This window comes from Falco peregrinus, chromosome 14, assembly GCF_023634155.1.
Source record: "Falco peregrinus isolate bFalPer1 chromosome 14, bFalPer1.pri, whole genome shotgun sequence".
Lineage (NCBI taxonomy): Eukaryota > Metazoa > Chordata > Aves > Falconiformes > Falconidae > Falco > Falco peregrinus.
In genome coordinates, this window is record NC_073734.1 from 5,070,498 (window position 1) to 5,094,653 (window position 24,156).

The 24,156-nt window shown below is 53.5% G+C and overlaps 1 protein-coding gene across 1 annotated transcript in view; it reads right to left on the reverse strand.

The window, feature by feature from the left end:
- Positions 1 to 24,156, reverse strand: part of JPH3 (junctophilin 3) — a 56,502-nt gene that overhangs the window by 13,869 nt on the left and 18,477 nt on the right. The window contains 1 exon segment of the mRNA XM_005235468.4: positions 4,059 to 4,183. Coding sequence (XP_005235525.1) covers positions 4,059 to 4,183 — 125 coding nt within the window.

Consider the following 24,156-nt stretch of genomic DNA (forward strand, 5'->3'; position numbering starts at 1 on the left):
CTCGGCTAAAGCCATGCTAAATTACGTGAATAATTTGATAAATATATTAACTGCCTAATGCCCCTGAAATGCATCTAATTGCAATTTCTATGGCTAGACAAGAAATGAGTCTCAAAAAGGAAGAACTCAATTTCTTACCATCGTTTAAAAAGAAATGCTCTGAAGCGCCTGCTCTAATCTCTCCACTTCTGCCGAGTAATTTTCTCTATCGCATCTTCTTGGGGAGCTGCTGCGGCTGGGACGTGCCTTCGCGCGCAGCCATCCCTGCGTCCCACCGCATCCACAGTCTGGATACACGCAGGGGATGCCAGGAGCATGGGGACAGATGTCCCCATTGGAGCACTTGCAGGGGAGGGAAATAGTAACAAGGCTGCTTGGAAATTTCCTACTGAAGCAATTTCTTGACGGGAAATGATCTGCTAGTGACTGTCATTTTTTTTGGGTATTACTTGCCACGGAAAATCGCGTTTGTGTTTTGGGACAATACTCAGATAGTTCAGCCTTAGTTCGTTCCCTGTGTCCCTGTTTGTCTGTGGGAGACTGAACCTCCTGGGATTTATCTGGAGCCCCTGAGCAATCCTTGTACTGGTGGAAAACTGCTGTGAAGGTGGAGTTCACCCCCTCTCTTTTCACGCAGAATAACTGTCTCTGGAGAAAGGTACAGACTGATTCTGTGGCTGTTGTTCGGATGTTCCCATTCCAGCCACCTCCAGCATCACGGATGGGAAACTGAGGCAGGGAGGGAATAAATGACTTCACACGAGAAGGCTGGGAAGCCAGCTACTGAAATGGGCTCACCCGAGACTGGGGGTGTCCCTGTTGGTCTCAGGCTTTGACCAAATCTTCCCTGGTTCAGGTCTGCGGGCCTCTTGCTGGACTTGCAGGGATTCGAAAGCTTCCCACGAGCTCCGATGACCCCAAAGCCGATCTCCAAGGGCACAACCAGCCACAGCCTCACTACACCCACTGCTCCCGCACAGCACCGCCAACCCCCATCTCCCCCGGTCCCCCGAGCCCCACGACGGAGACAGGAAAGCCCAGTGATGCTCCAGCATCTTCACCCTGCAGACCCACACCAGGGACCACGTTATTAAGCACCCTCTCGTCCTAAACCTTCCTCACCCAGCCCTGCAGTGAGCTGATCTAATCCTGCCTCCCCATGGGTTAATTCCTTGAGTTTTGTAGCCCCTGCCTGGGGCTCCCGATGAGCAGGTGCCCGGCGCTGGGACACGCCACCCCTCCAGCCCCGGAGCCCCGCAGCGACGCAGGTGTTTCCTTGCGGAGGAACTCAACAGATGCACAGTGCTGGCTTTCGACACCCAAGGATGTGCAACAATTATTTGGAGCTAAAATTAGTCGAGGAGCACGTGATGTTCCTGGAAGAACGGTTGTGAAAGCGCAAAGGAGGATGCTGAGCACCAAATCTGGATTTCCAGCAGGATTGAGGCAACCCTGCCCAGCCAGCTGCGGCATATTCAAAGCCGAGCACGTGCCCCCAGCTGCTGCCGTGCCCCCGAGGACCCACGTACGGGATCTGGTGCGGTGTTGAGCTCCTGCCTCTGCCACTGACGTGCTGCCATCACCCCGGGGGAGTCAATTCACCAGCACCATCCAGCCCATGGGCTGAACCGGGGAGGCACAACCTCATGATGGGAACGTGGCAGATCCCCATGGCAGGCAGAGATGGAAAAGCACAGAGGAGAGGGTGATGCAGGGTACTGAGCCGGGATATTCTTGTTTTTTCCAGGTGAAGGCCTCAGGGCACTGCTGTGGCATGTATGGGGGTGCTGGAGCCAGAGCCGGTGCCTGCAGGGCTGGAGTCTGTGTCCCTTCACGCAGGGGTGGCACTATGGATGAGGGGCCAGGATGCCTGCCGGGCTGACACTGAGGGGGCCATGAAACCCCCCGTGATGCTGTGAAGGTGAGCGGCACCGAGCACCCACAGTGCTGTGCAAGGGGGGCACATCCAGCACCCACAACACTCTGCAAGGTGGGCACACTCAGCACCCATGACACTCTGCAAGGGGGGCACATCCAGCACCCACAACACTCTGCAAGGTGGGCACACTCAGCACCCATGACACTCTGCAAGGGGGGCACATCCAGCACCCACGATGCTGTGCAAGGGGGGCACATCCAGCACCCATGACACTCTGCAAGGTGGGCACACTCAGCACCCATGACACTCTGCAAAGGGGGCACATCCAGCACCCACAACACTCTGCAAGGTGGGCACACTCAGCACCCACAGCATTGTGCAAGGGGGCCACATCCAGCACCCACAGTGCTGTGCAGGGGGTCACATCCAGCACCCAAGATGCTAAGCAAGGGGGGGTGGCACGCAGCACCCACAGCGCCGTGCAGAGCGGCAGCAGCTCCCCCCATCACTGCCGCAGCCCCCCCCAGGCCGTTCGCAGCCTGAGGTCACAGGGTCTGTGGGGTGGCACGGCCGCTCGCAGCTGTTATCTGCCTGACTTGGTCCAAGGCGCTCCCAGGTTTCCTGACACGTCCTGGATGGTGTGTTTGTTTTTTAATGCGCTCTAAGTGGAAAAACCATTCCCCCTGCTTCACTCGCACACAGCCCACGAAGACACGAGCACCAGAAACACGAGCCCCAACACAAGCCAAGCACTATGTCCCTGTCTAGAAACTAGTAAAAAATGTATTACCTAAAAATATCTTCTCAAGAGGTGATTTAAAACAGCAAAGTCTCTTGGCAAGAGGAAATGGAGACGAGGAATATCTCAGGGCTGAAGAAGCCCCTGGGACTGCGCAGGCCTGTGAAAAAGCTCCGACATACAAACCAGACCTCTGCAGGAGGAGAAATGCTGAGGGGTGTTTGAGCAGGGATGTGCCTTTTCCCGCAGGCAGAGAGCTGCACAGGGCTTGGCTACGAGGGGCTCTGCATGCTGTGCCGGGGGGATGCCCGACTCCCCCCCAACACCCATCCCCACCTGACCCTGTGCTGGACCGGGTTGCTACGTGCATCACCCCAGCTCAGGCGGGCTCATGGCTGCAGCCAGACCTCAAGCCCCGTCTGGCTCATCACTGCTGAGCTGTGGGATGCCCCCGGCCGCCCCCGCAGCCTCCGCGCCGCGGTTAAGTGAGGACTTGTGCATGGGCTGGCTGGTCCAAAAGATGCAACGATCCCTTTTCCCCAACCTTGGGGAATGGCACCACCAACATGAGTCACTGGCACCAGCCCTTGGAGCAATTAAGCCGAATGAGTAATCTTCAGTTAGAGAGCTGGAAGGGGGAGAAAATAACGATAGATGCCTCCTAACGAGGGTTCAGTGTAGGAAAACTTTTGAATAAAACCATTCACATATATTAATTACTATGTTAATTGTTGCTGTGAGGACTTAGAGCTTTCCACTCCCACTCTCAGCAACCTCTCTCGCTCCTGGGGCTGCAGACCCCTGCCTGACCAGGGCTTTGCTTCGGCTTCCCCCTCCCTGAGCCTTTGCTGAGCCTGAGCCAGTAAGCAGAAATTTGGAGAAACCAGCAAGAAATGTTGAAGATGACGGAGGGGAGGGAGAGCGAGCAGGCAAACCTCAGATGCACGTTTCCCAAAACCTTTGCACAGACCCACGACTGATTTGAACGCCCAAGAGATGGACCAGGCACCAGTGCGAGCTGCCCCAGCGCTGCTGGCCCAAGCATTCAAAAGAAATCATAAACCATAAAAGCCATGGGGGTAAAGTCAGTGACGGCCTCTGGGATCATTTGTGTTCGTGTTTTGCTTTCAGAGCTCTGGTTGCCTTTTTGCAGTGCAACCATCAAGGACTAAGAATTAAAAAAAAACGGGAAAACACCCGTGAAAGGGGGAGATCCTTGTAACGACAGGACTGCACAGGGTGGAAGTGTTGAATATCGAAAGCCTTGTGCTAAAACCCCTGAAAACTGGTGTTACAGGGCAGTTTCCCACCCCAACAGTCCCGGCGAGGTCCGGGAGCTGTGGCCACACCGCGCAGGGCTCATTTTGGGGGTTTTGGGGTCTCTGCGGGGCTGCCTGGGGCAGAGAGCGGAGCGGGGCCGGCGCAGCAGCACGCACTGACCGTTTTCCCTGTGCTGGAAGGAAGGCGAAAACTCTTTGGCAGTGATCCTGGCGATCCGTGCTTCTTCCTGAGCTTTCTGCGCCGCCGTCACAGCCGCCTCCGCCTTGGCCCTGGAGTGAGAGGTCCTGCAAGGCAACCAGAGAGACAAGGACCATGTCAGGCAGCTTCCCTCTGCAGACCAAAGGCAAATTGCCCCCCACGAAACCCCTTTGCTCCAAACCCCTTCAGCTGCGACAGAGAAGCTGCCACCGGGAGCTGGGGCTGGTCGGGGGTGATGTTACATCAACAACATGTTCATGGACTGTTTCTCAGTCTGCAAATCACCCAGGCGACTTGGAAACAGGGACAGGATGGTTCGTTCCCCCGGGGAAGCATCACCCCAAAGCAGGCTGGTCCCCTCCATCACGCATCCCTCCGTGGGGTACCCCAGCCCCGCAGTTATCTGCAGCAACCTCTGCCTGCATCTCCTGTGAGCCTCTGGGGATGAAGACCTGAATTTAAAGCCGGTGGGTTTTTTTTTAACCAAAAACATTTGCTTTTAGATGGAAAAGAGAAGATTTCCACCCCCGTCACCACGTTTTGCGTAAAATGCTGGATGTAAATACAAGCACAGTTTGTCACCAAGAGCAGAGGTAGGAGCGGGGGCTTGCCATCGGTACCGCCTCTACCACCCCTTAACACATCTTTATCAGGGCTTTTTTTTTTTTTTCCACTCTGGATGAGCGACTGTTCCCTGCACTCACCCATTACCGGCGATTCCCCAGACACTCGTGTTTGATGGTATTTCATCCCATTGCTCAGGATTTACACCCTCTTATACAGCTCCTCTGCAGCGTTTCTGTGAGCATCCTTCAAAGGCTGGTTTGCCCCTTCCCCTTAGCTGAGCTATCGAGGCACTTTAAAAAAAAAAGCCTGTTCCTACCCACTCTGGTGCAGGCAGCGTTATAAATAGCTCATCTGATTTCTTTTCCCTCCAAAATCAGGCCCTCCATCTCCTTTAATCATTTTTTTTTTCTGCTGCTCTCTGAATTCCCTCTAATTTTTCGACATCTGCTCGAAGAGGAGTGCCATTTCTGACAGGCTCCTATAAATGGAAAATAGGGCCAGTAATGTGCCTGGCGTTGCATCGTGCAGCACCAGCCGTGGATACAAAACTGGGCGGGCGGGCGTCTGTGTGCTGTCACCTCTTTAAGCCCGGGTGAGGTGCCTGGTCCCTGCTCCCAGAGCCGACCTGTCACTCGTTTTGAAGCGCTGACAAGTTGTCTTTCCTCTAATGAGTGCTTTATTGATATAAATTTGCTGCTTTGGAGTAGCCGAGGAAGTGGGACACGACCTGTTCTCCCGGAGCTATCAAAGGTGGCGGAGGTGCTGCCGTGATGTTGTTGCAGGTCCCGCAGGTCCTCCCTGACCGATGCCACCAAAAATTGGTTTTAAATAGTTTTTAACCCACCCTGGGTCCAGTGCTCACTCTGCTCAACACTCATGCAGGGTTGGAGGAGTGGACAAGCATGTTACAGCTCCATTCCCTGGCAGGTATCCCAGCTCAGCTCTTTTAGGAGAAGCAGGGATGCTCCAAGCAGGAGCTGCAGCAAATTGCTGGGAGAGGTGCAAATTGCTCCTGGTTTTGGCACAAACGTGGTCAGTGGGAAAGGCTGGGGCATCAGATGCATCAATTAAACCACTGCAGTGCCAAGGACGGTGCTACCCGAGGCTTAAGATTATGCTGCTGACCCTCTGAGGTTGTTAAAACAGCAGCTAGCATCTTCCACGGGAGCTTCTTAGTGGTCCAGACATCGGCTCCTGAAAATCCTCCATCCACCTATCCCTCCAGTGTCTCCTCAAGCTGAAAACTGTTCAGGGGAGGGACTGTGCCTCCCATACTGCAGCACATTTACAGAGCAGGCTGCCAGTCCCCTCTGCCCTCATACAAAGGATTAATAACGTCTGAGAGTGTCTGGACCAAACTCAGCAGGCAGGATTACACGCCGCCTCCCCATACACCTCCCCGGAGATGCAAGTGGAGGCAATGATCTGTCACTTGTTGCCAGGGAGGGAGGCTGGAAGTGCCAAAAAAGCAGCTTGTGCCACTTCCAAGGGTCTGGGGACACACGAAGGTGTCTGCAGAGCGGGAGGTTACCCATACGTGCAGCCACCACCCAAGGCATGCTCCCCTCTCCAGTGTACACCACCTCCCCTTTTTTCTCCAAAATGGGTCAAAACCACCATCCCTGGGGCGCGGATGGGTTTCCATCCCTGGAAAACTCACTCCAGCAACTTCTGGACTAGTTCATCCCCTTGGACTCCAACATCAGCCCAGGAAGAGCAGCAACTTGGGGCTTTGACCCAGAAGGAGTTAAAAATCAATCATATTAATTAAGCCATCTCTGATTTAAATATACGCAATGCCCACAAAGCGGGTGTAACGCTGAGTGCTGCGCGGGGAGGCTTAATTGTTTGTAATGCTCTCTAAGGTTCTTGGAGGAGAGGCACCATCAGAGTGAAAAGCAGAATTATGGTGATCTATATGTTGCATAATAAAATACATAAGTATTCCCAAATAAATGCAAGTAATCCAGTTAGCGTTCTCATGACTTTGTCACGTACTAAATTTAACAGCTGTCTCCTTTATACATGCCTGCTGCTTGTAGTGTGCGCTAAATCTTAATTCCCCAGTTAATTGCTTGAGTTTATTTCCTTGTAAAGCGGGTCTTTCTCCACGACATATAGACGGGGCCCGATCTAATCACTCTTCTCCTGCCGTAAGCGCTGCCATAAATCTTTCCTAGACGGAGACGCCGTCCTGGAAACCACAGTCAAAATAAGGCTGGATCCTTCCCTGTGGATTCATCGCAGCTGGAGGAGGAGGCTGGGGATGCTCAGAGGCGGGAGGAATTAAACAGATCCCCCTGCATTGCTCCTTTGTTACCCCCCCGTGGTGCCCTCCATCCCGTAATAAGCCCACTGGACCAAGGGTGGTGTTTGCAGGAGCACAGTGACCCTCTTGTTTGATTGGAGTTGATTCAAAGCTGCATACCTGCTGGAAGATGCTCGGCTTGGTCCCTTCTGCCACCGGCGGGTGAACAGGGGAGAGGGAGCGCTGCAGCTCGGGGTGCCGGAGGTGGCCGGAGAGGGACTTTGGAGGACGGTCACCTCCAAATCACATTTTGGTGCGCTTCGCCACCCAAGCTGAACCGGGGACGGGTGCTGCGGCAAGGATGGTGCTAGGACGAGCCAGAGGGGTGATGGCGGGGGTGGTTTGTAGCTCTTGAGACTCAAGGGTCTGGTTTGGGTGAGGGCAGAGAGTCCAAGCTGGGACTAGCTTGGAATATTTTATTTATTAATTTTTTTGCCAAGCTGACTCACTCTTCTTGGAGGATGACCGGGCAAGTGGTCAAACTGGCAAGAAGAACTGGCAGGAGGCAAGGAAAAATCACAACCAAACAGATTTCTGTAAATCTTTGCAGATCTCTTGTGATTTGGCCAGAACTGACAAGGGAAAGGACAGTACCTGTGAGTGGTTCATAATGCCAACTTTATCAGCTCCAGCTAATCTGTAAGAAGCTGGAATAAACCAATTTGTGAGGAAGAACTTGGCTTTTTAGGAATGCCAACAGTGACTCTGGCCTGGCTCTGCCTAAGTGAGGAGCCAGTGCAAGGGCTTCTGCTGCAAATGCGGTGCTCCGGGACGGTTTAGCCAACGAGCGGCGAGCTCTCAGCAAAATCTGTGGCACCTGACGGTTTCAGGAAGAAAGGAAGCAAAATTAAAACCAGGCAGGGCTCGAGTGGTGTTTAGGTTAATGCACCGCTTTGGCAGGAGAACAAGTGGGACAAACTGCTTAAAAATTACCCTGGAAATTAGAGCGAGGTTACAGAACACCAGAAACACTTCTGAACAGAGACAGGTCTGTTTGGGAGTTGTAAATGCAACGCCAACACTTGCAGGGAGAGCACCCGGTGACACAAGAAACCTGCTTCATTTCTGAGTCCTCCCCATCCAGCTTTGCTTGAGCGCAGTGACCGTGGAAAGGGTGAGCTGGAACCAGATGAGGGATTTGCCATCCCTGTTCTTTGTTTTCTTGCACCCCTGTACGAAAAACATGCTCTTCTTCAATAAAAAACTAGGCAGCGGACTGTGTTTGGGGCGAAGGCAAGCTACGTGCTGGACGCAGGGGGAAATCTGCATTGTTTGGGGTTTAAATGCGAAAAAGCATCGTATGGGCAAGATTTCTAGAAAAGAAGGTCTGTTTTCCAAAATTCGCGTGGCAGCTCTTGCTGGGGAATTTCTGTTCTTTTGCAGGCAAACTCCTGGCTTCTCTGGTGCCCCCAGGAACTCAGAGCTCGGCCAAGGGATCCTCTCCTCAGTGGGACTGGACAGGGAAGAATGAAACTGCTGCTTTATCGTCGAGGTCCTGCTGTAGGGATGGAGATCCCCAGCGTTCCTCCGTCCCATGCTGAGAGCGGATGGAAACCTCTCCTGAGCTCTCCAGGGAGCCCCAGCTCCTCAACAGGAGCACGCACCGGGCTGCAACGAGCCCTAAACCCTTTGCTCAGTACCGAGCTGATTTCAACAGGACTATTAGGTCTTAATCTTTCCTGTATTGCCTGTACACCTACAAATCAACCCTCCTGCAAGGGAGCTCAAAAACCCCAAGCTCCTGGTAACTACAACGGGGTTCTCTGTCTTCTCCCACTTGTTTTCCATTTCTTAGCTCGCATGGAGGGGCAGGAGTGACAGACAGACCAATCTAACTGTCCAGCAATGAAGTGAGAAAGCTGAGATCAAAAGAAAATTATTAAAACTATTATTAAAGCCTTCTTCCATGCAGCTTTTTGAACGCCTCCTACCGTATAAAAGCAGAAAGCCCTGTGGTCCACATTTTCATGGAAAACACGTAAACCTGCCACGTGCAGCCTTCACTGAAGGCTTCCCGGCTGCTGGCTCTGGGCACGCACAAGTGGCGAGGATGGGGTTAACCAGCCAGTGAGCTCATCCTGGGACATAATGAACAGCCTCAAGTTTTCCTCAGGGGCCAGGCTGGCTCCATCGGATTCACTTTGTCTCTCAGGTCAATATGTAATCAGGCAGCTTTTTTGTTGGTTTGTTTTTTTTTTTTTGTAAAATGCTTCTTTATCTTCCTACAGGAGGCACGTTCTCTCCCTCCATTACAGCGGGTCATGTATTTTTCAAATGGCAAAATTCAATTAAAACAAACACAAACTGCAAGAAAACACTTCAGGAAAAATTCAGAAAGAGTATTTGCTGGGCATTTAAACTGGGTGCTTTGCTCTGGTGAAAAGCAGTGGTGGCTGCAGCGGGGCTGGCTCAGGGCTGCACAGGGAAGCGTCGGGATGCGCTTATCCCTGGGAAGGGATGGCTGGGCAAGGCGTGGAGAAGGAATTTTTTGGTCTGACCTCCCCACGTGCAAAGACCAGGCTTGCATGAGCGTGAGTCCCTCTGCTGTGTTGACTCGCCAGGGGTTATTTCACGCTCCCACCAGCCGAGCGGAGAGCAGGATCCGGCCCTAATGGGATCGAGTTGAGATGCACCAAGAAACACAAAGCAAAAGCCCCCAAGTGATCGATGCCAGCAAGCAAACCCCAGAGCCGAAGAGAGAGGGGGAGCGCGATGCAACCTCTCCCAGGCTATCCATCCCCTCGCTCCACATCCCGCAGCGAAGCAGAGGCGCTTCCCGCTCCCGATCCCTCGGGGATCGATAGCTGCAACCAGCGGCGGGGAGGGCTGGAGGCTCTGCCTGCTCAGGGCAGGATCTCAACCCCTGCCCGCAAGGAGGGCGGGCTTGGCTGGTCTGCACGCTCTCCTCGATGGGACAAATTGGGACTGAATTATTAATAGCCGCTGCAGACTGTCTGGCTTCTACCTCTGCGGGAGCATCTGATTTAGGGCAGAGCTGGGGAGGGCTGCAGCGCCCATCCTGCCTCCCTCCGCCCCTGGCACAGGCTTTGGCTCAGCAGCCTTTGGCGGGCACAGCACCCCGCACCCAGCACCTCCCTGGCCCCAAAAGACGGGCGCAATAACCCGACAGCAAGGGCCAGGGTAGGCACGACCCAGGGCCAGGCTCTGTCTAGACATTTCCTTCAGGGAGTGGGGAGATGGCAGCAATTAACAACCTGTTTGTTATTTTCCCTATCTGGCATTTATTGCCCCGATAAAACCCACTCTTAATTCCAGCTTGACTCTTTTCACAGCTTTCCTGGCTTGGTTGTTATTGCGCTAGGCTCGCTTTGAGTGATTTGTGAAGGCAGTAATACAGTGCCGGTACTCAGGGGGTGGAATATTAGACACACCAATTAGCTATCTGTGCATAAATTCCCATTTACCTGCTTATCGCAAGCATATTTGCCTTGCCTGCTTCCTCCGCCTGCTTTTTCCTCCACCCCCCCAGCGCAGGAATTCTTAATCAAGAGAAAAAAGCAGCTAATGTGACCTCTGACATGACGTAATGCAGCCAAAAACGTCTGCTCGGGCTCTTTGCAGCCAGACAGAAAGCGGGTGCTGTGCATAGCAAAGAGAAAGCCTGGCTTCCCCGCATCCCGCTGCCAGGCTTCCCAGCTCGGGATGGAGATTTGGGGGTGGGAGGCTGGACCACCCCTGCCCGAGCTGGCGGGGAGCAACCAGCCCTGGGAGGAGGAGTGGGACACGTCCCGTCACCAGACAGCGAGAGGGAAGGGATGGGGGGGGGGGGGGGCATGGGGTGGAGGGGATGCTTATTGCAGGCTCTGGAAAAATTGCTCGGAAAGTCACATTTCAAGAGAAAAGTTCTGAATTTAAAAAAAAAAAAAAAGAGAAATCTATAATCCTGAAAAAAACTCCAACCCCTTGATGCGTTTCTTTGTTACGGCCCAAGAAAACAAAACACAGAGAAGGATGGAAAATGTTGTGGCCAAAAGCCCACATCTGAGCCTCCCTGTGGTTTTACACTGGGAAATGTAACGTTGCAGGGGAAACCGTTCCCAAGCCAGCTGGGAGACCTCACGGGGAGCAGGTGCCTGTGGCCCAGCTGGGGCACAGCATGCATGAGGTCTCTGAAACTCATGGAAACGGGGATGGAGCCACTTCCCATTTAGCTCATTGCTCCAGGCACCTGTGCCAGATTCTTCTCTACCTTTATAATTTTGGAGCTTACAAATGGAGAGCAAATTCACCAAGGCGTCATTTGCCATTTTTCACTGAAATACCATTTTTTAAAATCGAGTAAGCGAAAAAAATATCCCGGGCTGCATTCTTCCAACCTGTGCCTTGCCTTTAAGTAGATAAAATGAGTTTTGCTGGAGAACTGAATTCACAACATAGTGGTGCAAAGTCATGGTGTCTTGGGGGACAGGGATGGGCCACAATCAAATGTCACATCCCCAAAATCCTGGGAGAAATACGGCCCAACCCACAGCCAGCAGCGTGTTGCACGGTGATCGTGTCGGCTGCTCTCATCCCCAGGCATCCCCTGGGACCCTGAGCTGGGCCTTTTCCAGCAGAGAAGGATGACGCAGCCAAAGGGTTGTAACGCCACGATCCTCTCCAGCTTGCCTTATCGCCATCATCCCAAACCGGTCACGGGGCTGCTCAGATTTGTTTATTTTATTCTTGTTGTTGCTTATCAAAAAAAGTGCCTGGCACAAGAAAATCAAACTCCATTGACTTCAAAGGGCTGGGCCAGGTGGAGCTGGTATCCAAAGGCACATCTGCCACCGTTACCCAGGATGCTTCCAGCATTCCTCTCTGGCCAAGGGACATGCAGAATAAGCAGAGCCAGGCAGCCCCATGCATTTCCCTCCCAGTGGGTTTCCTTCCTTTTAATTTGTTGCCCCCTGGCAAGGGTAAAGCTGATGGGTCTTTTGCGCCAGAGAGGATGTGCAAGCTGCCCTGAGATGTTATTTACAGCTCACAAGATAATTAACATCTGGAAAGGGAGTCTCATCTCCTGCCATCTGTCACTTGTAACGAAGCTACGGAGGATGCAGGTGAGTGACGCGGCCAGGCAGTACCTGCCCATCCCGGTGCTTTTGTGCCTGCCAGCCCAGACGCACACGCAGGACCTGGGCTTTGCCCTGGAGAAAGGCCAGCTTTGGTGCCACCGTCCCACCGCTGCCCCAGCCTGGCCTGCCAAAGGAGGCAGGTTTGGCATCACAGGTGGGGCAGGGGTGCAGCAATCTCTCAAATCAACACAGAGGCAGCAAGAGCAAACTCCAGCCCCGAGGATGGAATTTCCCCTTTTCTTATAAACTGGGGAGTGCATGAGATAATTGCAGCAATGCCGGGAGCTTTGTTGTTTTCTGGAAAGTGATGGGCAGAGATGCAAAACCTGCAGGAACCCACTCAGAGCAGGGTTTGGGCAGAACTAGCTTCAAGGAAAGGAAAGGAATGAGCAGGAGGGATGCTGCCTGCTTTCCAGCTGTCACACTTTGAGTGGGGCAGTTTTCCATGATTTTACTGGATAATTGTCATGTACGTAATGGAAAATGTACATAATGGAAGTGGAAAACGCTGATGTCCCCCTCCTCATCCCCTGCTCCCACGGAGTGCCAGCAGACAGCCCTCCACGCATACATCCCAAAGGCACAACCACGCCACAAATGTTCTTCTAACCCTGTGCAAAAATAGCGCATTACAAACGAGCCTGCCACTTTCAGGCAGGAGGCAAAACAGGTTGGAAGAAATCACTAACAACCCTTGGAAAAGTAAAAAAATAAAAGAAGAAAAAGCCCAAGCAAAAGCAAGCGAAGGCATGAAATCTCCAAGGAACGCGGGCAGCGCTGGATCATCTGCACACTGCAGATCTATACTGTCTGTATCAAATGCAAAAACAGAACAGCAGAAAAGCCCTACATCAATGCCGCATTCGGGTGGAGATTTTTAAATGCACAACAGGCCAAGTTATAGCTCCCCAAGCAGCCATAACTCAGCCTGCTTGGACATGTGGAGCGTTGAGTTTGGCTGTACATGCTGCTGACTGTAATAACTTCAGGCTGGATCCCGCATTCCGGCTGCATCGCCCTGTCTCCGGGCAAGGCTGGCTCCAAAGGCGGCACTGACAGAACCCTCGCAAGCCCGTCCCTGCTCATTACGCCAGGGAAATGCCGGGTTTTTGGTGGGAGGTTTGACCATGGTGGGTCTGGATGGGTGGCTTGGTGCAACACTACCCATCTTTCTGGATTTATCGAGGAGAGGAGGATAGAGATGTGGTCGGGACACAATCACCTGCGGTCCAGCCACAAATTTGGAGCAACCTTTGTGGGATGGAGGAAGGCTATTAGAAAAAGCCTGGCTCGCTGTGGACACTGGGTACCCTCTCCTGCCATGTCCAGCCCCAGGCTGCACGTCAAAAGGTGGAGGGTTTGGTGGACCAGCAGCATCCCAGCCTGGCCTCCATCACCAGAAGGTCCCCAAACCAGCCCGTTCCTTCCCGTTTTTCACACTGACTTCCTCGCTTGGATGATGCCATGCATGGGATGAAGAGTGGGCTAGAAACCTCAATGCCAAAGGTGAAAAATGCAGCAAAGAGAGAAACTGAAGCAAGCCACGGGCAAAGGAACCGAGAGAGCCTCTGGTGAGCGAAGCAGCCCTCAAATCCCTTTGAGGAGCCATCAGCACAGCCCAGCCCTTTGGGAATCATTAGAGGCTTTTCCCTATGATCAAGGGAAAAGTGCTTAGAATAAGAGAATTTGGGGAGTTCAAGCGAAAAACTCCAGGTGAGGGAGGTGATGGCAGACAAGCAAAGCAGATCTGCCAAATTTCAGTTTCATTTTGATGCCTAAAAATGAACGAGTCAAACCAAATTCTGAAGCAAAACACAACAGAACTGCAAAGAGAAGTCTTCTTTCCTTTCCTGACCCTTCACCCCATTCGGGTTTTGGCTGAAACACTCTGGCAGTTTCACAAGTTTTGGTCACCTCAAGCAAAACAGACATTTGGCAAATGAACTTTCCAGGCAATTTTTGTTCTGCTGTTGGAGCCACAGAAGCCTGAAAGAGGCAGCGCAGCACAGAGCTCACCGTTCTCCTTTCCCCTGGTGATGTGGTGATGGGCTGATGGACAGGGACATCCCCTGACGTGCCTCTGGCCACGCACCGTTTTACTCAGCCAACAGCAAAACCCACCCTGGTTCAGAGCAAACCGCAAAAAGAGCCAATGACGAGCTCGTTTAACTGAACCTAATATTTTAGTTCCAGCGCAGTCTGGACTCAGGCCAAGACGTGGAGCTGAAACGGCCTCAGGAGCACTGACGGATGCTCTCCAGCTGTCGGAGGTGACTGATATCCAGCCTCGCCCTCTGGGACTTCTCCACCACCTCCAGCCCCATGGGATAGGAGACAGGACTCTTCTCCAGGCGATGTGACAGAGGTCTAAGGGATACGTTAAAATGGTCCAGTCTTCTGAGTGATGGAAAACGTATTTTGACCACCAGGGCCCTAGTGGATGCTTGGAAAGCAAATACATCCATGTCTTGCTCCATGCAGCTGCGAGGAGGCTGATTCCCTGGTGTGAGATGCAGGCGGTGGGCACCGCTCTGTGTGCCTCTTGCCACATTCAGCCTCGCCAGCATGGACCCAGTGACCACAGGGAAGCTTTTTCTGCTGGAAGGGGCAACTGGCCCCGAAGCAGCTAGTCAGAGCCTGCCACATGTGGGACACGGCAGCAGCATCTCCATCCCCCACTACCACATCCCACTCCCACGTCTGCACACCAGCACCCCCCAGGAACGACGAGAAAATGCCAACCCAGAGCAAAAATGCTCCTAACGCCATCGTGGTGCCAAGTGGGGGCAAGGACCTCGCCTGGCTGCGCGCAGGGTACCAGCACCCCCTGCTGCAGCTGAGCCCTGCGCAGTTCGGCTGGACGCAGACTTGCACAGAAACTCAGCTGGAAACAGTACCCACCACCGGCCCTGCTAAAAGCAACATCAGATGCTAAACCACTGCAGAAATAAGTCTGGTGCCAGGTTGCTGTCACCAGTGCCTGCCACTCCGGTCCCCATCAGGAGGGATGGAGAGGACAGGAGTGTTTGGTGAAATTTTTTTTTTTTGAGCAGCATTGGCCCCATGGCACATGTTGCCGGGTCCCCTGCACCTTCCACAGCCCCAGTGGGTGCAGGCAGGAGGGAGAGGGGCTGGGGGTGCCCCAGGGATGTGGGTGGGCAGACCCCTCTGTGGTTCGAGTGCTGGACACAGCCCTGCCAACTGGGGAGGGGGAAAAAATAATATAGCATCCCAGTTGCCACAGCAACGAGCAGCTCCTGCCTGCCTCAAACTTCAGAGCCCACCCAAAAGGAGCCGCGTTCCTCATCCCCGCTGCCTGCATGGGTTTCTCCTCCCTATCACATGGGGGCCTGTGAGCACCCAGGAGCCCAAAAACCAGCCTGTGCCCCCAAATAAGCACCCCACTTCTCATGAAGCTGCTCAAGATGGGGGGTCGTGCATGAGCTGCTGGGTCTGCAGTGGGGTTTGCCCGCTCAGTCCCGCCGCCTGCCTGTGCCCGGCTTTGATGCCCAGCTGCTGGGCACTGCTCGCCCCTGCAGGACCCGGGCACCCTGCGGGACCCCCTGGATGGGGGTCTGCCGCTGGGGACCTGCCCTTTTGGGTCCCCGATGAGCGACGTGCCCCAAGGCCAGCAGGCAGCCCTGGGTTTGCAGGTCTGTGCTGCCTCCAAGGCAAAACCCCTGAAAATTTCCACTTAAGCAGCCGGAAGCACAACAAGGGAAGGGACTCGGAGCCCAGCTCTGCCAGGAGAGAATCTGGGCTTTTAATTATTTATGTTTCACCTCCACGCTATGGTGATGAGACAGAGACACAGGCAGACAGCGGAGAGAAGGCTGCAGCCTGCTTCCCCAGAGAGGCCATTTACACGATCCAGGTGAGCTGGAGGGCTACCAGCCCCCGCCCAAGCCCTGCCCCACACATCTCCCCTTGGAAAAGTGCCTCAGCCCTGGCTCTCACCTCTGCCACTGCTTTCCCGGAGGGTTTGTCCCCAGGACCAAAGAGTTGAGAAGAGCTGCCACCTGCCACGGCTGTTTGAAGCTCCCTCAAGGATCTTGCTGTATTGGATGGGGACCGGCCATGGCCACCTGCCAGCAGGGTGGCTCTGGGACAGCCACCGTGACCACTGTGTCCAGCTTTGAGCCCACAAACCTATTTCTTCTCCATAAAGGAAGAAAGCACTTCCCCAAGGAAGTGCTGCTCAGGGTTCTGGGCAGCATCACCAAGCCACTGAGGCTCACAAGGACACTTCGTGGTGGAGCGTAGAGGAATTATAGAGGAATGAAGGCGGGTTAATTAACACTGATAATATACAGCTGTGGGCTGGCTTCAGGGGCGGTGGGTTGGCTGACGTGGATGATGTGCAGCTGTGGCTGGTTCCTGCTAAGCAGATAAATAGCTCTGAGGGGGGTGGAAGGGGAGCTCTGGATGAAGAGGGATCTGGAAGAAGCAGAGGGAGGAGAAAGAGCATCCAGGGTGTAGGAGAGGCCCTGGGAGAAGCAGGGAGCCTGGGTGAGGAGAGGCTGGCTGGGACAGGAGCCTGGAGAAGGAAGGGTCTGGATGCAGCAGAGGCAGAAGCTGGCTGGCCTGGCCTGAAGAGGATGAAGAAACAGCACAGGCAGTAGATGAACCTTTGAAACCTTGTGGGGGGTTGGTGGCTGTGCCAGGGCAAGGTGTGGGAACTACTCACTGAAGTTAACCTGGTGTGGGATGGTAAAAGCCTTGTAGCAGCCGGCTAGCTTTGGTAGCGCTGCAACAGTGGGGCGTCCACTGACCCAACCTTGCTTGGGTTCACAGTCTCCAGCAGGTTTGGCTTTGGGGAAGGATACCAGATGTGCTTTAATTGAGCAGAATTAATTTGGCAAAGCTATATGGCCTGGTACCGTGCTCCCTTCTGCCATCCAGGTCCATGAATGAGACCTGGCGCTGCTGGCATGGAGCCCACCCATCTCCCATTGGGGTGCACACAGCCTGTCTCCCACATAGGCTGCTACTGATGCTGAACCAGAACCAACTGTCCCCAAATAACATGTCATGTCCCTGGAGGGAGACACATGAGGACAGGGCAGAGCGGATTCAGGCCATGACTGGAGTGAGGCCCTGCTGTCAAAGGGCTGCTGCCCGCTGCTGAAACAGTGGTGGCAGAGGTGGGCTAAAGTTGAAAAGAAGGTCTCGCTGGGTGGTGGGCTGAGCACAAGGCATGGCCACATCGCTGCCACAACAGGATTTTAGGGTGCTCAGCACCCTGAAGAATTGGGACCTTTCTTAGTCACAACTTTAAAGGGATAATCGTTTGAATCCATGGGTTAAATCCCCCTGGGATTTTCAAGGGGGAAATTTGCTTAGCAGGGTCTATGGTCAAATCCTTTAATTTCCTGGATTAGGAAGCCAGGGCAGCTTGTCATTTGCCCTGCGTGGCAGAAGCGACAGAAACCTCATTGCTGGAGGCTTTTCAAACCATCTGCAAGAGCACTGGAAGCCCCCAGCCCGGCCACTGCGTTCCCCCCACGGTGGTGCCAGTCACCCCAGCATCCCAAGCTCTGGCTGCAGGGAGAAGTGATGCTCGTATACTTGTTATTTTTGCTCAGCTCTGTATTTTCATCTCTGTTGTGCTCTTGATATTGTTTTTGCCTCTCTCCAGGGAGGAAGGGACTTTGAGGGGACCAGGAGCATGGGGGTGTTGGGGATGTTGCCGCAGAGAAGCATGTGGGTGGGCGGCTGGGGCGGGAGCAGCGCAGCCGGCAGGAACACATGCCAGGAAACCTAAAACGGGAGCTGGGAGAGGAAAAAAGCATGCAGGGCTCTCTCACGAGATGGGAAGGCAGCATGGCTGTAGCGGAGGGACCCCAGACCTTCCCCTTCACGTTCCTCTGTTACCTAAGCGTCAGGGTGCAGCATGGCTGGGGTGCAGTGTGGGACCAGGCAGGGACATGGTGCAGCAGCTCCCACGGACATGGCTGGGGGTTTAGGGTGGTGGGACATGGCAGCAACGGGCTGGGGTGCTACAGTCTGCATCCCCCACATCTAGCCCTTGGGCCCAGCTGCAGGTTTGTGTGCACCCTCACCAGTCCCCTTGCACTCTGCAGAGGATGAGGATGGAGGGGAGCGGTGGGGCTACAAGCCAGCCCGCCTGCCAGGCAGCTGCACAGGCTGGGGGAGGATCTCTCCCTTCCCTCCCGAAGATCGCTGAGAAAAGCAACGCTGCAGTTTCTGCTCATTGAATAGGAGAAGCAGCAGAAAGGAAAATCAGGGGCTGGCTTTTTATTGTTGTTGGCTTTTTCATTTTTTTTCCCCATCTGATGATGGGCTGCTCCACCCAGAAGCATCAGCATGAAGAAGAGGCTTCACCATCCTCTTCTTCAGCTCATTCTGTCTTTCCTGCGCTATGCAAGCAGTCAGGGCAGGCAGGAGGTTATTGTGTCAGTGGGGGGATCTAATCCGGCTCAGGGGGCTGAAATCATCCTGCAGCACCTCCCGAGAAGGGCTGATTCTGCAGCAGGGCCAGCCGCAGCGGGACAGCAGTGCCGGCCGCTCAGCCCATGCACTAAGCTGGTAAAAGGCTCAGATTAGAAACCAGTCAGATGATCCCAGCTGTGATGGGCTGCTGTGCGGTGTCAGCCTCCTCCTCCTCCCCTTTAGCCCCTCATGCTGCCGCCCACCTCCTGCCCAGCTCTCCGGGGCAGCCCCTTCCCATGGAAGTGGCGGCTGCCAGGAGTGAATCACCCTCCTGTCCTTCCTGCCTCGCTGCCGGCCAGTGCCATCCCTGCCCGTTCCCATCTGGTCTCGCTTTTTGCTGCAAAAGCGACCATGGAGCAGGCACCAGCACATCACCCTCCGGCACTGGCAGGGCTCTCCCATCCCATCGCCACCAGGCGTTTTGCTTCCTCCTGCATCCCAAGACCCCTCTGCTGCTTCACCCACAGCAAAAGCATCCTCTCCAGCCATGCTTTGCTGCATGCCTGCTGTGACACAAGCCTTGTCTGCCAGGACTGCACGGATTTCGGAGATCCTCCCCGACGAGCGCAGGGAGCGGGGCAGAGCCGGCTCGGACCATGGTGAATCCAATGGGCTGAGAATCTCCGCTCTGCCCATGTTATTTCACCATGTCCTAGCACTGCTGGAAATTATTATAAGAATGCATGTTGCACACCTGGGCCATGGAGCTGGGGCGATTTAGCTCACATCTGGCTCGGCGGAGAGGGAAGGCAGCAGGAGCCACAGAGTTGGGAGCAGTGGTCATGGTTGAAGGATGGGAGAGCGATGGCAGGAGAGGGGCTAGCAAAACAGTGCGGAGCTGCTCGCCTAGAAGCTAAAAGACTCTGCTGCGGTTTTTCTAGTTGGATTATTTTGTAAAGCATCATTCCTATGAAAGGCACTCAATTTTCCAGCCTGTTCATGTCTGCGCACAGATGTGCCCTTCCACCCCTGCACTGCAGTGCAGGCAGCGGGGTGGCAGCTAGGGACACACAGTGCTGGCCCTGTGAGAGCGTGCCAGCTAGTCCTGACTTTTGACACAGCCACAAAAGGGCTTAATGCTGTAAATCCTGTCTGAGCAGGAAGTTATTAAATTGGCATTGCAGGAGGACTTAAACAGTCACGGTGCAGACAGCAGATCACCCAAGAGCCGGTAATGGGTAAGGATGTGATGCTTCAGGATGCTATCTGGGGATCCACTGTTTCTCAAGTGTCCTGGACTAGAGGTGGGAAGTGTACTTGCCGAGTCAGAGGTACCCGTGTCATCCCGGCTGACAGCAAGGCAGGAACGGGAGGAAGAACAGCTGATCCTAATCTCTGCCGCTGCGGTATCGCCTGACCCCTGTCAGCACACGGGAGCTTGGGCACGGGCAGAGGAGGGGAGGGAGGTGGCGGAGAGAGAGCGAGAGCGGCGTGTTCTGCCACAGCTCAGCTCTCTGTCAATGGTGAAGCCTGCTGGAGGCTGCTAGACCCGGGTTTTGCTCCCCTCTGCATTGCACGGGGGCTGTTTGGGGAGAGGGAGGGCAGGAAGGAAAAAGAAAATGCTGCCATAAAGAGAATTACCTCCTGCCCCAGCTGATCTCAGCCTTTGAGTCACCTCCATCTATCCCCTCTGTGTTTTCCTGCCTGTCTCTTTGCACCCCTCAAGGAAAGGATGGAGAGAATGGGAAGGGATGGAGGGTGCATGCTTTCCTTGCATGAGATCCAGTGGGTACCAGGTAATGCTGTCAGTGACCCCATCATTCCCCAGCTAATGGGATGAGGTGACTCCTGCAAAGCCCCAAGCTCCAGCTGGCTGCCATGGCCTCAGCAGGGAAAGGGGCAGTGCTTCTCCAAAGGGCCATAAGCAGAGGAACCCTCCCTGGACCCAGAGGTGCCCAAAGAGGGGCTGGGTGAGGCAGCGAGAGGCCCCGGCACACTTGGTCTGATCCCTGAAACATTCACTCAGCTCCATCCCTGCAGCCAGCTCAGCTGTGACCATTTCAGCTTCAGTCTGCTGCTGGCTCATCCCCTCCATCCTGACCCAAGGAAGGGAACACACAGTCCTTCTGGGGCCACCACGTTCCCCTCAATCCACATCCCTCCTTCTCTCCCCTCTCCATCTGCAGCGAAAGCCCCGCTAGCCACACGAGGCGGGGATTAGGGCAAGACTAATGCGGGAGCCCCGCAGCCACCTCCCCCGGGCATCAGAAAAGCCAGCAGAAACCTTAAATCAAATGCAGCTAAGTACAATTGCAAAGCTGCAGGCACAGGCCTGAGAGAGCATTAAGCAGCATTATTATGGCTCGGTGTACTGCCGGTAGTGACATTACCGCAACTTAAAATGTTTGGGATCAGAACTGCAGAATCTATTCTTTTCTGTGGGTTTTGCCCAGGCTGCATTTCCATTTTTCTGAAGAAAATACCTGTTTGGCTCAAACAACCTCCTGCACTTTGCTGTTCAGCTCTCCGGGGCTTTTCTTGCCTCCTTGCTCCCCACTGGACATCAAACGCGGATGGATGCTTTGCCCTCTCTGCAGCATCCTGAAGGAGCATCCATGCTGAGTCCAAACATTTCCCTTTACCCGTCCTCACTGCCAGGTTGTCTTTATTCGCTTCCTTGTTCTTTTCTTCTTCAGTTTCCTTTTCTGAAGTTGAATGACACCGTGCTAATTTGTGGCCCAACTCCTCCTGAGACTACTGAGCTTAATTATATTTTTCTCATCGTTGGTGAATGGCTTAGCTGTAATTACGCCTGGAAGTGCATTACTTAGGACTAACCTGAGAACAGCATCCCCTCCAGGGTGCTGGGGCATCGGCTGCTCCGAGGAGCTGTTATTTTAAGGTGCTGAACAACAGGACCTCGTGAAGCTTGCACTGGAGAGGAGGTGAGTGCTTGCCAAATGTCACCCGTCTCTGGGATTCATAACCCTAGAGCCGCTGGCGGCCCTTCCTCTCACAAGTAGTCCAGCCACTAGCTACAAAACCTGGAGCTGTAGTAGCAGAAGGAAATGCTGGAGAGAATTAAGGTCTGTCTGCCCAGCATTAAAACTGCCATCACCCATCACTGAGAGCTGGAGTCAGTCCTGAGCTCCCCTGATGCTCCCTGGGCATCTGCCCTCCAGGGCCAGCGGCTGTGCTGGAAGCCAAGGATGCTGCAAGCCAGGAAGGCCCACCTCTCTCAACTGGATATTATATTTTCATCGACCGTGACACACCAGTGCCTACAGACAGTTTGCTTCAGGTATCAATGTTAGCACTAATGAGATGGGCTCTAGTGTCTCCAGTGCATCCTCCATCCTTCTGGGACAGCACCAGAAGAAGTGATGGCTCTTGGCTGATACAAGAAGGGCACGAGGCATGCCACAGCACGACGAGGACACCCTGCACCTTCATTTTAAACAGGGTGAAAAAGGGCTCCCTACCTGGCTACCTCTGAAAACAGATAGTTGCCATCAGCGGTAGTTTTTCAGACCTGACTCACAGCCCTTCTCGCCCACCGATTTCACACAAAGTATTTCAGCGAACGGGAGATAGAGGAGGAGAAAGAAAGTGTTTTTTCCTTCTAATTGCATCAAAGAAAATTTAGGAGAATCATCTACCTAACCTAGAAACTATTTCTTAAATGAGCTTACCTTTCTGTGTCGCCGATAACATTGCACTCGGTTCAGACTAAAACAACCTTAAGGATCCAATTTACTTGTCTTCAGTACACTATGTTTTTAGCCTACTTTCCTCAGGAAATGGGGCTTACTGATGTGATTGTGCTGTTTATATATCTATATGCCATCACTCCCACACTAATAACTTTTGAACGTGTTGGCCAATTCCAACCAAATCTGACAGAGCGGTAGAGTTTTCAAAAATACTGAATTCTTACAAATTTAATGAAATACGTGGGTGGGCACATATTTTCCCCCACCAAGGGAAAGGCTGCAGAGTGAACTCAGCCATATTATTAGACAGAAGAGAATATACACACACACACACGCACGCACACACAGAGACACACCAGTGCTGTTATAAACCCCCCAGATGCTGGTAAGCCAGAGCTCATGGTGGCATGAGATGGGGGATACTGCACCCCTGAGCCCCAAAGCCACCAAAACGAGCATCAGGACCCCTCTGCTAATGCACCCACTGCCTGTTTTGTGAATTTCTTTCCATTTCGACGATGCGATTTGGTGTGGGCACTGTAGGGGAATGTTTATTCATTTAGAAGCTTTAAAATTAATCGGAGTAATTCTAGGAAAGCCTTTCTAGCTGGTTCTAGGTTTGTAAAACCATGCTCTCTTCTGGTTCCGCATGCTAAGGGACTGTTTCTGCAAAAACAACCCTTGCAAAGGGCTGAGCTGAAGGATGGCAGGTTTCAGGCAAAGCAGCTCTCCCTGCTTGCATGTCGAGGTCTCCTTGGGCCAATCCTGCATGCAGCCAAATTGCAAACCCAAGACACCCTCCAAGACGTCGGGGCTGAGCCTGTACCCCCACCTAATCCTGCCTGCCCCACGTCTCCAGCAAAGCCTAAATCCTGCCATCCTGCCTGGCTGTAGCCGAATGGTTTGGATCTTCATTGATAGGTTTGGGGACTTCAGCATAAGCCATTAACACAGGCAGCAAAAATTCCTGGGATGGATGTCATTTGCTGTTGGTAACCCAGCGCTAATGCACAGCATCACGTTGGAGCCTGCCTGTCCCTGGCTCGCACAGCGAGAGATGGGCTGTGCAGCAGATCAATAAAGGGCTTTTCAACACACCAGCAGCCCTTGTGCACCGCAGGCGATGGCTGTGCCATAAAAAGAGACAAGCCCTGGGTTCCCAGCTCTTGCTTTCTTTTCTGCATGTATCTACTCAAGAACAGACTAGTTAAGACCGAGCACAGACGGTGGAGGGAGCTGGGCTGCAGGAAGGAGATGGCAGGTTGCTCATGGAGCATCTTCTGATGGGACCAGGAGGTTCAGCCTCTGACCAAGTACGCTTGAAGCATTGCACTCCCATTCATTTATTTCTTTGCATCTTTACTGATGATGCAAGGGGTCCTCTGAGTGGTCCCCAAATCCCACAGGTTTTCTCCTCCCCCATGCACATGTGTGATCATGGGCTGCATCCTCCATCCCAGCACTGCTGCCGCTCTCCAGCAGAGCTCAGGACCACGTTACCCCAGCCAGTACACGGGAGGAAGGTATTCATGCCCTGGCATTCCTGTCTGACTTGATTATTTTTTTCCCTTCTGTCTCATAATTAGAAGGTGGAACATTATATGCCAAGAGCTCGCTAAACATTTCCAACACGGGGGGCTCAAACCTCTTCCAGCTCCCACTCTTGTGGCTTTCCAGGACCATTACCACCTGGGGACGGAGGATGCTCACTCAGGTCTCAGACCCAGCATCCCAAGGCAGACCAGATCTCCACATTTCCAGAATTCAGGCCTTTGTATCAAGTCATTCACCTCCCCAGATCACAGGGAAAGATTTGGTCTTTCTGCTGCTCCACAGCCTGTTTCCTACCTGGCAATCTAGTTGGGATTTTTTTTTTTTTTTCCCAGAGCTTTGACAACAATTTGGTACAACATCAGCTTGAAAACGTCATCAAGCCCAAATACATGCTCCCAAAGCAGGACTGGGAGTCTCATTCATATTGCAGATAAGTCATCGGCAGA